At 37.5% G+C, this 17,404-nt stretch overlaps 1 protein-coding gene across 1 annotated transcript in view; it reads right to left on the bottom strand.

Moving 5' to 3' along the window:
* Positions 1–17,404, bottom strand: part of LOC136847240 (uncharacterized) — a 693,244-nt gene that overhangs the window by 417,275 nt on the left and 258,565 nt on the right. The window contains exon 3 of the mRNA XM_067118733.1: positions 6,094–6,138. Coding sequence (XP_066974834.1) covers positions 6,094–6,138 — 45 coding nt within the window. The remainder of the gene's footprint in view (positions 1–6,093; positions 6,139–17,404) is intronic.

Below are 17,404 nucleotides of genomic sequence, written 5' to 3' on the forward strand. Positions count from 1 at the left end.
GAGAGAGAGAGAGAGAGAGAGAGAGAGAGGGGAGGGAAAGGCCTGGTGTACTTCGTGCCTGGAGGGAAGATTTGTTTTGTGCTTTGGCCGAACCCAAAGTTCCTCCTAAAAGGCTTACTTACAGTACGAAGAAATATATCAAAGCCGACTCTCCCAGCTTCAGACTGCTGCCGCCGCCGCCGCCACTGCCGTTACTAAGGTAGATATGAGCTGGATAACAATATCCAAGTTTATGGCCTCTTTAAATCACCAGCAGGTCATAATGGAAAATATAATCACCGGCTATTTGTTTGTTGGGGAGGACAAACAGAATTGTCTTACTGCAAAGATAATGAAGGGACGGACGGACGGACGGACGGACGTACTCTTCGATTTCCCTCGGCAGTTTTGCTTCTTTCTGAATGTTTCTCTCTCCATTCCGAAGGACGTCAGGAGCATCTTTCTCCAACGAAACTTGGTCATGTACAGTAGGAGCAGGAATACACGGCATAATATAGAATTTAGGCCAAAGGCTACAAATTGGGAATAAAGTCATCCAGCGCTGAAAGGGAAACTGACAGTAAGTTAGGTTTGAATGGTGTAACAGGAGGAAAACTCTCCGCAGTTGCACTGTGAGAAAGAGCCAAAAGGAGAGGGTGGAATCAGATGAAAGAAAGAATATGAACGGAGGTTCAGTAAAACAAATGATAGGAGTTGCAGCTAGGGGCCGAAGGGACGATGCAAAGAACCTTAAGTAATGCCTACCGCATGACACTGATGGCACTAACCCCCCACGCCCCCCCTACAGTTAGAGTATAGGCCCGATCGTACACCATCACTTTTGAGTACAATTCTTGGCAGTGGCAAACTTAGATCGTCTAGGACTCCAGGTAATATCAATGGGACAAATAATTACTGACGTCAGCAAATTTTCGTCAGGAAAATGAACCGTGCAGCTGCGAAGTTTTCCCTCCTGTTACGCCTTTCAAGCCTTCTTACTGTCAGTTTCCCTTTCAGCGCTGAATGACTTCATAGGTCCCAGCACTTGGCCTCTGGCCTAAATTCTATATTGTATTCTATTCTGCTCCTACTGTACATGAAAGCTCTTCGTTGGGTGAGTCGGTAGAGCTGCGGATCAACACTTCTGATGGGCCGGAGTTCACCCTGGCCGGCTGATAAAGAGTTAGAGGAATTTATTTCTGATAGAAATTATTCGCCTATAATGTGGTTCGGATTCCACAATGTTGTAGGTCCCAAGTTGCAAATAACCAATTGGTTCTTAGCCACGTAAAATAAGTCTAATCCTTCGGGCCAGCCCTAGGAGAGCTGTTAATCAGCTCAGTGGTCTGGTAAAACTAAGGTATACTTAACTTTTTACTGTACATGACCAAGTTTCGTTGGAGAAAGATGCTCCTGACGTCCTTCGGAATGGAGAGAGAAATTTAAGGTGAAAGGTTGAAGATATTTGTAGTAATAAGTTATAATACGGATTAAATCTTGGACTTGTTACTTGACCATTTGGTCTAGAGCTTAATGACTCTGTTTATTCCAGATATTAAGCTCAAAAACGAGGAGACTTTGACGTATAATAAAACCTTATTCCAACTGGATGATCGCTCAGCAATTGAGTATAGTGGAAAAACAAGTAAAAAAATGCGCCGAAGTTTCTTCAGCACAATCGAGTATAACGATGGCCACCGAAAATAGATTCATCTTTCGGTGGTCTCGGTATGATGCTGTATGAGCCGCAGCCCACGAAACTTTCACCAGATGCACGAGTATGGCTAACTTTTACCTTAAATAAAATAAAAACTACTTCGAGGCTAGAGGGCCAAAATTTGGAAAAGCCATTAGATTGGAGGGTGATGATCAATACCAATTTGCAGCCTCAGCCTCAGTATTTTTTAAGATCTGAGGGCGGACAAAAAAGTGGACAGAAAAAGTGCGGACGGACAGACAAAGCCATACAATACTTTTCAGAAAACTAAAGTAAAATATATCGAGTAATAAATCTGAGTCTTCCTCGCAAAAGGTGTCGATGTAATGAAACAAAGAACGAAAACATTTCACTTTGAGCATCCGTTAAAAAGGCTTAAGGATTAAGATGAAAAGAAGGAATTGGGAAAAGTTTAGTTTCCATTCCACAACTTTATCAATACTTCGGGAGATGAATTCATTATTTCAAGTTTCATTTCGTTGTCACGATACTCGAAAGTTACAAAAGACATTCTCATCAAATTGACACGCATCAAAAAAAAAAAAAAAAAAAAATTACGCCTATAATAAACGCATACCAAAGCGCTTACTGCATTTTTCTCAAGACTTGAGTCGTCCTCTTATTATTCTCCCGAGGAGGTGAATTGAAAGGCCCATATCCATCTATCACAGTCACCTCGACAAGGAGCGGGAGGAGGAGGGGGAAGTCAAAAATCCCCGTGCCTTGTAAGTAACACGTCTCATTCTCAGTCCTTGACTCACTTCTGCTGTACGTTTAAAGGCTGACGGGTAATGGCGGGCGGCTTCTTTTGATCCACTCTACACTTTTATGCGATTCATTTTCTTTCTCTTCTCGTCAAATAAGTTTGCCTGATCAGCAGCCTTCACATCTGCACATTTTTCTCTCGTGTGTAAAGGTTTCATCTGATCAACCCTTTTGACGCGGGGAGCTGCCTCAGTTGTGATAGCTATTCCTACCACCCTTTTGACACGGGGAGCTGCCTCAGTTGTGATAGCTATTCCTACCAAGTTAAGGCACAAAAGACTGCAATTTAAAGAGATCCTTTGTGGAGATCGAAAACTCCGGAGTCACTTCTTCGGGTTATTTTTTAGTCCGCTGCACTTCGCGACACTGAAGTTCACTTTCTTTCATGTTCCCAAAGCCCTATAATATCCCACTAACAGAGAAGGAGGTTTCTTCAGCATTGCTTTATTTTTAATAGGGTCAAAATATAATTAAGATGCCTCTCTCTCTCTCTCTCTCTTACACACACATACATATATATAGATATACTGAATATATATATATATATATATATATATATATATATATATATATATATATATATATATATATATATATATATATATATATATATATATATATATATATATATATATATATATATATATATTTAAATATATATATATATATATATATATATATATACTGTATATATATATTACTGACCACTTTTGCCAGATAATTGTTTCAACAGTCAAAAGGACGTATTACAATTCGACTCCTTCCGACACTTATTCATACAATTACCACCACAAGCCTTTATCGAGACTGATATGGAATGAAATATAAAATTTAAGCTACAGACCAAGCGCTGGCAACTATGAGATCATTCAGCGCTGAAACGGAAACAGAGTAAAAAAGTTTGAAAGGCGTAACAGGAAAAAACCTCGCAGTTGCACTAAGAATCAATGTTAGGAGAGAGTGGAAAGTAAGATGGAAGAAAGAGAATATGAAAGGAGGTACAGTAAAAGGAATGAAAGGGGTTGCAGCTAGGGACCGAAGGAGCGCTGCAAAGAACTGTAAGTAATGCCTACAGTGCACCACATGAGATGCGCTGACAGCACTACCCCGCTACGGAGAAAAAATTTAGATTTTTTTTATGTGAAGACATTTAATCCTAGTTTGAATGAGGAAAGTTCTAACAGAACCATTTTTCTACAAATTTCAATGTTTATATTTTTTTACTGTATGCAGCTGTATATCTTTATATTTTTTTACTTTTAAAGAATATGCATATGGAAATGTGTATTGCCTCGATCTTCACAATGAGGGAAGGGGTCTCATAATATTATCATAAAGTGGTTTTCCAGCACATTCTGTATCAATATGATTTGCTTCAATACAGTACGACGACACATTCTGATACAGGAATAACATTTGAAATTAATATGGCTTCCCTGAAATAATTTTCTTGTTTTTGTCAAATTTATCGCCGGTGGTAAATCATTTCACACTTCACAGTTCTGGGAAGCTATGAGTACCCCTGCGTTAGTTTTTCGTCCCAAAAGTCCAAAGTTACTGTGTGTCCAGACTGGGCTTCTTGTCTGCCATATTAGACTGCATGTAGAACAGTAATAACCATATTCAATTTCGAGCTGACGTTCTCTGTCTGGTCTTAGTCTCACGAGAGAGAGAGAGAGAGAGAGAGAGAGAGAGAGAGAGAGAGAGAGAGAGAGAGGGGTCAGGTCTATGTACAGTGTAATGCAGAGAGGCATGAGAGGAGTAGGAGGCAAAAAGGGAGGGACGGAGGTACGGGTAACAAGCCTGGGGCAATGGATGTGCTGGGACCCACCTGTTGCCATCGGTTCCCGCGGGGAATATAGTGACTCGTAGTCAACGTCTGCCACGTGGCCCCAGGCGCTACTGGTCTTGCTGGTCCTCCTGCACGTGTACGTACATACACACCCAGTGATCTCTCTCTCTCTCTCTCTCGCGTAAGGATTAGGGTAATTCACTGGGACAATGCGGAGAATATAAAACATCTCCATCAAGACTTAACGAATCCTTAAATGGAATATTTTTTTTCAAATAACGGAAGTGGAAGCTTCGCTGGTTATGGAAGTATCATTAAGGCTGAAACTCTTTCCCCCCGCCCCCTTCACCCTACGCCCAACAAGTAACGGAGGATTTTAGCAAAGTGAAAAACGTTACAATAACCAATGAAGCTCCTCCCAGCTACACAGACTGTCTCCTTTATGGGGAAATCGCAAGAAAGGCAAGTTAAGTGGCTCTCGTCGGTAACAAAGATGTGTAAATATCCAAACGCATCTCAGGCTATACTATACTACTTCCAGCCAAATGTCCCTGGTTGGAAGTGGCCGTGTTTGCTCCTTTTAAATACTTATCCTGGGCAGCAATCATAATGTTTGTTTGGGCTTACTCTACAGTGCATCCAAGTTAAGTCTCTTGATAACCGGATAGTTTAAGGCGTCACTGAACGTCCTTAGTTCTCGTGTTCGGCGGTTCATACCCGTGAGACGACGAACTACTTATCAATTATAATTCCCCTTCGGTATATGTATATGTATATATATATATATATATATATATATATATACGAGTATATATATATATATATACGAGTATATATATACTAACAGGACCTCATTCAAACTGAATGGTATCTAATGGAGTATTTACTCAGAAAAAGTTACAAGCTTTCTAGGACACACAGTCCCTTATTCTATCAATGCACAGAACAATTGTGTTTGTGATAAGTTAATATATATATATATATATATATATATATATATATATATATATATATATATATATATATATATATGTATATATATATATATATATATATATATATATATATATATATATATATATATATATATATATATATATATATATCATTTCCGAGGTAGAGCGAATTTAAAATAAACGACATTTGTAGCTTAATGCTTGTGTATAATAAATCACGGTGAAGTGATAAAAAACTCATCCATGGTAAGCAAATCTCTTCAGGCATTGGACTATAACTTACAAGCCAAGATCAATAAAAAAAGAGTGCAAAATGCCATCGCAACGTATAACAAGACATTTTCATAGTTCCATTTGCAATTACTAATGGAGACAAATAAACGAAGCATAATATAAGAATGTGAGCCTCCAGCGAATGTATATTTTTTTTTTCTTCACGTCGCGTCGTCCAGAACTTTGTTGTTTCCGAAGATACTGAAATCCTCTTACTGACCTTTTATAAGATAGTCGCTACCTCTTCCTACACTGGCATTGAGACCATTTATATGTTTTCCATTTTCTCTCTCTCTTCCTCCAAAGAAATGAATGATCACACGCAAGCACACACACACACACACCCACACACACATACATACACAATATATAGAAATTCTGCGCTCAGGTATACATGGATTCATTCTCTCCCTACACTTACGAAATATGAAACTTCCGTTTATTCTTCCCTCTCATACAAAAAAAAAAATGTTCGCAGTTCATTCTCTGCATGCTTTAGCAATTAAAAATACTCTACACAATCCTGTGATATTTCTTCTCATAGATTTTCTATTCCCATACTCATTTTCTTATATCTGAATTCTAACGCTACATCCCCAAGGGCAGCTTACCTTGGACGTGAATCCCTCAAGAGAACTGGTAACCTTGCTCAAAATCTGCAAGAAAAAAAAAAGGCATTGTTAAAAGCAGTAGCCAATGTAAAATATTACGGATGGCCTTAACATGATAACAAGACAAACTAACACTGATTATTTTAGCATGCTTTAGGCCTGTGCTGCATTCAAACACCAACCAAACTGACTGAGAACGTTTGATATGGCAGAAACACTCCCCGCCCTTGCCCTGCTCAAAACCGGTGGTTTGAAAATACTATAATATTGTTACCTTACATGGTAACCAATGTCACACAGAGTAAACAAATTTTTTTGTTACCTATATCATGACTATACTGTACACAAGGATTATCTAAGACACTCATCCTTGATATGTTTATATTCTAAGCCAAATTAATTATTTTTTCATAGAGAAAGAATACTGGATAACAAATGCAGAACATTACAAGACTGCCAGCACACCAAGTTTATTTATCAACTTCAAGAAAATAATAACGGAAGAAGAAGGTCGAGACCGAGGTCTAGAGAATATTCTCTAGAGTCCCATGATCCAAACGCTAGTCCCAACACTAGGAATGTTGCCTATTGTCCTGGAGCTCGGAGCAAGGTACTGTACCTTCAGCCTGCATCCTTATACCGGGGCCTGTGATGAGAAAGACTAGTCCTGGAATGGACGACAGCATATGTAAACTATGATACAGAGACTGTGAAATAGTGTGTGAATGTCTGTAACATCTTGAGACCTTGATTCTTTGCATGAAATGCTTTCAGTGTTGGGTTCATTGTCCTGAATAAGGAAATTATAATTTATATGATCACCTTCAGCCAATAAGGACTCCTCCTTTAATATCCTTCATAGCGCCTATCTTGGAAAAGTAACGCACAATAGTCATCTCGCAGACAATATGAACTGAACTGAATTGAATATAGAATTTAGGCCGAGAGCCAAACACTGGGGACCTATGAAGGCCATTCACCGCTGAAACGGAAATAGTCAGTGAAAGGTTTGAAAAGTGTAACAGGAGGAAAACCTCCCAGTTGCATTATGAATCAACTGTAAGGAGAGGTTGGGAAGGAAGATGGAAGAAAGAATATGAAGGGGGTACAGTAAAAGGAACGAAAGGGGTTGCAGCTAGGGACCGAATGCCCGCTGCACAGAACCTTCAGTAATGCCTATAGTGCACCGCATGAGGTGTACTGATGACACTAACCCCCTACGGGGAACAGAGGATATGCATCATCCTTCTTCTGTCGAGGAATAACAGGTCACGTTGCCTGGTGCCCTATGTTCTCTGTTCCTCGAGCTTCAAATCTGTAGAACTGTATTTCGGTTAGTATTACGACTGCTTTTGCTTGCTCCGTCCTAAATGAGGCTGCAATGCTACCTTATGGCCAGGTTTATTTGCCATAATATATATCGTTTTCATATTTATTTATTCATCGACCGCTCATTTTGCATTCACTTAATTACCATATTCTTAATAACCTTCGATCAGAGTTGTCATTTGCTCCAGTATGGGCATCCCATTTGAGGAAGCTTGATAGCCATGTCAATGTCCCTGACTTGTTCCAAAAGATGCTGGTACACTCTGAATAATAAAAATAAGATAACGGTTGATCCCTGGAGCTCTATTTTGGCATGTCACCGCCTGGCTGGCTTTCAGAAACAATGATTTTCCTTGGAGTCAAGAAAGCATAACCTAACTCCAGAGGGGAAATTGTCCATACGGAGTGAAGCAGACTTTGGCAAATCTGTGGGTTCCAAAAATTTAAATCTGAGCATGGCCAGGTGAGTGTTCAAATATTAAAATGAGCCGGCATATGCCTCATCGCGATACACAACCTATTTCGCCAGAAGTAGCTTTAAAACAACGACAATCCTAGTCTACTGAGTAGAGTATCAATAATCGTTACCTCCAAGGGACGCTTACTATGCATACCAACCCAGCCACTTGGGAGGCAATAATTCAGCCCTGTGCGCTGTGAATATATGATGAACGCAAGCTCGGCATCTTCGCGGGGGGTGCATTGACTCTTGGGCCTCAGTAAGTCAAATATGCAACACCCCAAAACAGTTACAATACATGACATTCAGTGCCCTTCATTCCCCTCCCGCTCGATTGAAGTGCCAAGAGCGTCTCCCTTTTGCGATGGGTGATGCATATTCAAGGCTTGAGGTTCTGAGCGGAGAGGACCTCAGTCCCTAACATCCATCCTTAAAGAAATTCTTCATTGCTTTTTGTTAAACAGTATTTACTTTTTGGTTTTGGATATCTGCCTGGTTCATTGTCAAAACAATTGTTGTTTTGGATATCTGCCTGGTTCATTATCAAAACAATTTTTGTTTTGGATATCTACCTGGTTAATCGTCAAAACAATTTTTGTTTTGGATATCTGCCTGGTTAATCATTTGGATATCTGCCTTGTTCATTATCAAAACATTTTTTTGTTTTGGATGTCTACCTGGTTAATCATCAAAACCATTTGTTTTGGATATCTGCCTGGTTAATCATCAAAACAATTTTTGCTCTGGATATCTGCCTGGTTGATCATCAAAACAATTTTTGTTTTGGATATCTGCCTGGTTGATCATCATAACAATTTTTATTTTGGATATCTGCCTGGTTGATCATCATAACAATTTTTGTTTTGGATATCTGCCTGGTTGATCATCATAACAATTTTTGTTTTGGATATCTGCCTGGTTGATCATCAAAACAATTTTTGTTTTGGATATCTGCCTGGTTGATCATCATAATAATTTTTGTTTTCGATATCTGCCTGGTTGATCATCATAACAATTTTTGTTTTGGATATCAGCCTGGTTAATCATCAAAACCATTTCTGTTTTGGATATCTGCCTGGTTAATCATCAAAACAATTTCTCTTTTGGATATCTGCCTGGTTAATCATCAAAACAATTTTTGTTTTGGATATCTGCCTGGTTGATCATCAAAAAAATTTTTGTTTTGGATATCTGCCTTGTTTATTATCAAAACAATTTTTGTTTTATATATCTGCCTGGTTAATCATCAAAACAATTTCTCTTTTGGATATCTGCCTGGTTAATCATCAAAACAATTTTTGCTTTGGATATCTGCCTGGTTGATCATCATAATAATTTTTGTTTTATATATCTGCCTGGTTGATCATCATAACAATTTTTGTTTTATATATCTGCCTGGTTGATCATCAAAACAATTTTTGTTTTGGATATCTACCTGGTTAATCATCAAAACCATTTCTGTTTTGGATATCTGCCTGGTTAATCATCAAAACAATTTTTGTTTTGGATATCTGTCTGGTTAATCATCATAACAATTTTTGTTTTGGATATCTGCCTGGCTGATCATCATAACAATTTTTGTTTTGGATATCTGCCTGGTTAATCATCAAAACCATTTCTGTTTTGGATATCTGCCTGGTTAATCATCAAAACAATTTTTGCTTTGGATATCTGCCTGGTTGATCATCATAATAATTTTTGTTTTATATATCTGCCTGGTTGATCATCATAACAATTTTTGCTTTATATGTCTGCATGGTTGATCATCATAACAATTTTTGTTTTGGATATCTGCCTGGTTAATCATCAAAACCATTTGTTTTGGATATCTGCCTGGTTAATCATCAAAACAATTTTTGTTTTGGATATCTGTCTGGTTAATCATCATAACAATTTTTGTTTTGGATATCTGCCTCGTTGATCATCATAACAATTTTTGTTTTGGATATATGCCTGGTTAATCATCAAAACCATTTCTGTTTTGGATATCTGCCTGGTTAATCATCAAAATAATTTTTGTTTTGGATCTGCCTGGTTGATCATCATAACAATTTTTGTTTTGGATATCTGCCTGGTTAATCATCAAAACAATTTTTGATTTGGATCTGCCTGGTTGATCATCATAACAATTTTTGTTTTGGATATCTGCCTGGTTAATCGTCAAAACAATTTTTGTTTTGGATATCTGCCTGGTTAATCATCAAAACAATCAAGAGAAAATTAATTTCTTGTAAGTGAAACAGTAAACCTGTCAACATTCTCACGTTCATTCCTTGTCGTCTACAGACCTTCTCAGCAACGAATACAGAAGATACAGTGTATTTGTAACTAAAAGACAAAACAGGAGAATATGCACAATACCTGAATCAGGAGGAGACTCACGAAATGAAAAGGAGGTTATGAGGGAATTAACACTTGGAGGCTATGAGGGAATTAACACTTGGAGGCTATAAGAGAATTAACACTGAGAGGAGTATTCGGAGGTTATCACAATAGTTTAAAATTTTGCCTTTGTCAGAGAACTAGTTCTAACTCCAATGCTCAACGAAACTTCTGTAAATATGCAAAGATATCTTTTCAAAAACAAAATGACAGAAATTTTTATTATGGTTACTGAAAATAGTGACGTAGGTTACATACAGCAATGACCTCACTAATTAAAATGCAAAACAGTTTTTTTTTAAGATTTAGACTGCTATCAGTATCTTCCTCATTCTAATTTAAAATTGCCATCTATGGCTAGACTGTCAAATGATGAAAAACAGTTATAAAGCCTATGTAAGGTTGCTGAAAATAATGATGTAAGTTACCTACTGCTAGACTATCAAATTATAAAAAAAAAGTTACAAAACCCATTTTAAAGGTAATTAAAATTATAACGAATGATAAAAACCACGTTACGAAGAAAAAGTGAATGACAACTAATGGGGCACCATCCTCGTGAGCGCTTCCCCCCAACAACAATACACAATTCGTGCACTGCAGGCATTACTTAACGTTCTCTGCAGTGTGCCTTCGGCCCCTAGCTGGAGCCCCTTTCGTTCTTTTTACTGTACCTCCTTTCATATTCTCTTTCTTCCATCTTACTCTCCACCCTCTCCTAACAATTGATTCTTAGTGCAACTGCTTTGAGGTTTTCCTCCTGTTACACCTTTCAAACCTTTTACTGTCAATTTCCATTTCACCGCTGAATGACCTCATAGATCACAATGCTTGGGTTTTGGCCTAAATTCTATACTCAATTCATTTCAATTCGAAAAGGTGAATCTGTGAACCTCAAAATGAGATCGACAGCAATTTCTAATTAGACCCATTCCATCACTCATATTTTATTTTTATGACGGTAGAAGTAGTCCTCATCTTTCAATAACAAATATAAAGAACAAACATTTTGAAAATGGAAATTAAATACGAACAATAATGATAAAACGTTGCCAGATACTAATGTATACACACACATATTATACATACATAAATATATATATATATATATATATATATATATATATGTATGTGTATATATATATATATATATATATATATATATATATATATATATATATATATATATATATATATATATATATATATATATATATATATATATAAAAATAAAAGTATATTATCTCTGTAATAGGTTTTTTATTTTTTCCCATTTATATATTTCTCATTTATGTTATTATCTAATTCTTCGATATTATTATTTTATCACTATTTTTCATAGGGGGGCACGTGCCCAGGTGACCCCCACCCCCGGCTCCGCTAGTGAGGCCAAAAAACACTCAAGAATACCGAAAACGAGGATTTCATAGCAATAACAATGAAAAAGACTTTTAGCAAACGCTAAAACATAAAAAGAACATCAAAATAAATATATGATAGTTGTAACAGAGGAGATCACAGTCTTTTTTTCTTTAATTTCGATTAAAATCATCAGCAGCTCTTTCAAGTTTGCTTTGTCACTCCACCTCCTTTTCACCGTGACAAGTACGATTCGAGACTTCCTTCCGAGACGATTCCTTCCAACAAGAGACGCATCAAGAACTGGGGCGGTCATGAAAGGATCTTCATTTCACGGTCGAATCGCACAGACTCCACTCACGCACACAGGCTTCGAACTTATCTCCCTCAAGATTAAACATCTCTTAACGTTGCCTTACAAAACAAATAAAATGCAACCAGCGCTTAATTCACACACACACATATATACACAAATACATACAAACATTAAAATATATATATATATACTGTATATGTATATATATATATATATATATATATATATATATATATATATATATATATATATATATATATATATTGTGGCAGCCTTCAAGTTGTCAGCAGAACTTTTAGGATGAATTTTATAGCCCCCCTGACCCACTGCACCCTACAGTAGTTGCTCCCTACCACAGCTTAATATATACGTATATAAATTATATATTGTGGCAGCCTTCAAATTGTCAGCAGAACTTTTGTGATGAATTTTCTAGCCCCTGACCCACTGCACCCTACAGCAGTTGCTTCCTACCACAGATCAGCCGACAATCTGCCAGGTATAGATTTCCATACGGATTAGTGTGAAAACAAAGCCAGGACCTCACGCTGATGAGTCAAGTGCTATAACCAAGGGACTGCATGAACTCCATTTAATATATATATATATATATATATATATATATATATATATATATATATATATATATATATATATATATATATATATATATATATATATATACATATACATATATACACAGAATATATAAACACTTGCGATTCAGAACCTCAACACCACCAACTAAGCGCAATGACCTAAACTCACAGTTTTCTAAATTTAACCTAAACCGAATAACGAAACTCGCCACCCATGGGTATGGTCTATCATCAACTAAAAATAAAACCAAGGCTTACCAAATATACATGATCATCTCAGAAAGATAAAAAAAAAAAAACTGACACAAGATGGAACTCCTGAGCCTAATGACTAGGAACCCCACTGACAGAAGCACTGCATACTATGATGCCGGATCAGAAGTGCTTAGTTTTCATTCAAAGCAGTTATCTTGTGAACCAGCTATGTTTGTGTTTTAAGACTGTCTATTGAGGGAACCAACAGTATCTATACCTTTTCGGAATAATTTCAGAAATTGGTCTTCATTCTCACATGCTGCTGTACATATTTTCTTTCATTATTCTGGCAAGATCGATAACTTCTTCTTTCTTTTCTTATTATTAGCTGTTTACATATTACTATTACATATTATTATTATTATTATTATTACATATATTATTAATATTATAAAGCTGAAACCTATTCATGAAAACAAGTTCAATCAAAGGCCACTGACTGAAATCAAGCTTTCAAAGAATATGGTGTCTGTTAGGAAGCAGTAAGAGGAGGTAAAGAGAAATACACAAAGAAGAGATCCCACTTATTAAAAAAAGAAAAAAATAAATCAATAAATTAATAAATAGATAAAAAAGTATTAAAATGCAAAAAGAATAGTATAAGGGTAGCAATGCATTGCATCTTCGCCTGAACTTCTGAAGTTCAATTGCACATTTTCTGGGATGCTGTTCCAAGGACCAAGATCTGGAAGATTAGTAGTGGCTGGAATAATTCAAAATTCCATGTATCCTGAGGAGAGGTCTGCATTCAAAATCTAAAGTTACTCGATAATGGCGTTCCCAAATGCACGATATGTATCTGATGGTGGAGCAGCACTACTAGACTCAGAGGATGCCAAGTCTTCTCTACCCCCTCCAAACATGATGAATCTGGGGAACCACTGAACGCACCATGATTTTCAGGCCATTTTTATGGATTGCATAATTTGAAAAAGTTACCTAATAGTTAGTTCTGGAGGCTGGAAAGTACCCCAGACAGTCGCTGAAATTTCTTTGTACAGTATTTCACAAGCTATTAGAGGTCATGAAATGTATGGAAAATTTCTAAGTTCAGCGCCAATGCAACTTGGAAAGTATCTCAGATAGAGTACATTTTGTGGGCGGGTGGATTCACCTACAAGCAATGATCCTCTATACGATTACATTAATGAGTGAGCAAACGTAATGCATATAAACATTAGCAGATCTAAATGAGGTTAAATTTAGCGTTTTAATATCACCACCATTCTCAGATACCCCTTAAAAAGCAAATGAACAAGAATAGGCGTTAATAGTCTTACAACAACGTACCAGTGCACTGACTGTAGTCAGGAGCTGAAAACAAAGGAAGCAAAAGTGTCCTCAGATGTGTTCAATCTTGACCAGTTGCTATACAGGATATTTTCGTAAAGATTTTATCGTTTTTTTGGTTGGGAACCCCAAACATTATGACTTGCACCTCCTTCTCGCTTTTATTTTATTTACTGGTTTTTCCAGCCATTTACGTAGCTGGTTTTGCGGATGTAACTGCTTTTACGATCTTTATAATGTCAAACTTATCAAGAGTCGTTTGATGGCCCCCTCCCTTCCCCATCTCTCTCTCTCTCTCTCTCTCTATCTCTCTCTGTCTCTCTCTCTCTCTCAACGAGATTTCTGTAAAAAAATATTTTAGCCTTTTATCTGATCATAAGTTACATTTTAACAATGTATACATACGGAGATGGCTCCTGAATAACTGAAGAGTATTCTGCTAAAGCAAATAAATACTTTCCTCGTACGTGGAGATAAATACACAAACACTCAATGCACATAAAGCAACAACAATTAAAACTGCAATGGAGAGTCTGCGTCTGTTTTCATTTCCCCATTACGTTCATCTTCGTCTTCACATCGCATTCCACTGTAACACCTCGCTGGTAATGTCAACGAGTAGATACGGTCATGATATTTCTCAAACCTGGGTGATAATCTTCCACATGCTACACTGAGATATCCTGTTCATTACTTGAGGAACATGCAAACTAATTAATAAAAATAGAGAGAGAGAGAGAGAGAGAGAGAGAGAGAGAGAGAGAGAGAGAGAGAGAGAGAGAGAGGGCGGGTTTAAATGGGCAAGTGTATGAATTTCACGTTTTTTTTTATTTAACTTTTTTTTTGGGGTGGGGGGTTTGTGGTTAAGTAAGATTCAAGCGCTTGAAACACTTCGGTAATGACGTGAGCTGTACCCCCGGACCCATGCTTTCTTCTATTTGTAGAAGATTCAGTCAGCATCCCTGGACATTTTTCGTGTTCCTGTTATTTGAAGACTTGGAATGACCACGTGGGTCAAATTTCTACGCAGCCTAAAGATGAATGTGGTTTGTTTCCATGTTGCAAGTTTTTTTCTCTACTGCATTAAGTGGGTATTAAGCCGGTATGTATCCACGTACGCGTCACCTCCGAGGTGCTATCAATAGTACTAAACATGGCGGAAGCTCAATAGGACGCTGTGTTTAGTACTAGCCTTCGGGGATCAAAGATATCGTTTATTTACATATAGAAATGGGTGTATATAATAATTTGATCACCGAGGGGCTAGTACTAAACACGGCGTCCCATGGAGCTTCCGCCATGTTTAGTACTAGCACCTCAGAGATGACGCGTAGGTGGATACATAGCGGGTTTAATACCCATCAAGTGTCTGCATCTATTAGTATCTGCACGGAATTTTACCCAAGAATTGGGTGCACTGTCCCAAAGTTCCCCTCGACGAGATTTAATTAAGGGTCTATAGGCCTACTTGATGGACCCTGCGCCTACCTTTTGCAAATCCTCTTTTTCTTCGCAGCAAGGCGGCTTTACTGTAGCTCTATTGCAAGCACTACTTTGGTGTATTACGCCGCGCTGAAGCAGCAAGTCTCACATGTTTTTGTTCAGTGTCCTTGTAACACTAACCAGGGCACCACTTTCCAAAGTTCTCCCCTTTTCACTTACCGCCTGTGAAAAACAATCATCCTCAAAGTGCTGGGTTTGGTGGCTTAGCTTTGCTACTCGCTCGTCTGTTCCATTATTCTCGACTCCTATATCTTGATTCAGGGATAAACCTTATTCCTTCCCCTTAACCTTGTTTCATTCCGGTTTGGGCAAGACTAGGTCATTAGTGTTGAGAGTCGAAGTACCTGAGAATTTTGATCCCGTGACTGGATAAGAGCAGCAGCCTCGAATGATAACCACGGATCTAACTGGTCTCTCTTCAAACGAGCATTCTGAGTGGCCTCATGTTCGCGAAGGCGAATAGTGGCAAGACAATCTGACCCTCTTCAGCCTCGCGATGGGTCAAAGTTCCTCTTTCCAGGAGTCTGTGCCTGCACCTGTAATCATCGAGAGAAACAGGTTTAATACCGTAACCCGTGCCAATTAATATTAACCAGTTATCACGAAATATGCTGGATTCCAGGATACAGGCGTAAACTTTGAATAATGTAAGAGGCATCACGCAGATTAAAATCTGAGCTGATTTGGCATTCAAATCATCCACCTCCTGGTTCCTACGGATACCCACTTTGCAGCGTCATTCGCGAGCAACGGTACGGGGAAAAATCTAAGCGACAAAACAGATATTCTCATTTTGATATCTTTGATCCGCAACCATAACCGTAGTTTTAGTTTCATTTTACAATTTACTGAGATGAGACTACCATATTCTTCTATGACTTGTGAAAATTCTCAGAAGTAAAAATTGTTGAGCATTGACACACATGAGAGCATTGAGCACACAATACACATATACATATATATATATATATATATATATATATATATATATATATATATATATATATATATATGTGTGTGTGTGTGTGTGTGTGTGTGTGTGTGTGTGTGTGTGTGTGTGTGTGTCACAAATGAATGAGAAATAACACTAAGTAACATTTACTTGCCCTTTCTAACTTATGTATAAAAATGTTCCCAACAAGGTCCTTCCACAACATGAGAAGTATAGATATTCTGACATCGCCCATTCATCTTGAATAACATCCAAGACTGGAACCTGTTGGTCTAAAACTTAATATTCAGACAAAGGGAAGTTCACATGACCTACTTACTCTTTTGTGCAAATCAACCTCGCAACAGGATTTACTGAATTATAGTTTTGAAAATCATATCTATGGTGCCTAATTCGCTGCAAAATATCAACGTAACAACGGGTGTATGAAAGGTAAAGCAAAAAAATAAATAAATAAAAGATGAGGCCACCAAATGGGTATCAATTGACAAGACTCTGGCCTTTAGCTTGCGGGGCATATACTCGTAGTCATGCTCAAATCTGACGCAACATCACTCTTATTGTATAGCCCAAATTGTCAGATTCAACGTGCCGTTTGCCAAGTAGTTAAACTTTTTTTTTTTCTTTTTATTTCCAATGTCATACATGCTGATAAATTTGCAAATCCACGGCTAACTCTATTTTCCCTATGGGTATATAAATATGATTTCTTTTATGCAATGATATAATTCATAGTCTGTGACACGGATTTTTTTTTTTTTTTTTTTTTACGTTTCTTGGCTCAAAGCACTGTGATAAGGTTATCAGTGCCGTCAATGCCAGCGCGCTAACTTCCTACTTAAAGTGGTCATCATAACTACCTCTAA

The sequence above is a fragment of the Macrobrachium rosenbergii genome, chromosome 16 (assembly GCF_040412425.1).
Source record: "Macrobrachium rosenbergii isolate ZJJX-2024 chromosome 16, ASM4041242v1, whole genome shotgun sequence".
Classification (NCBI taxonomy): domain Eukaryota; kingdom Metazoa; phylum Arthropoda; class Malacostraca; order Decapoda; family Palaemonidae; genus Macrobrachium; species Macrobrachium rosenbergii.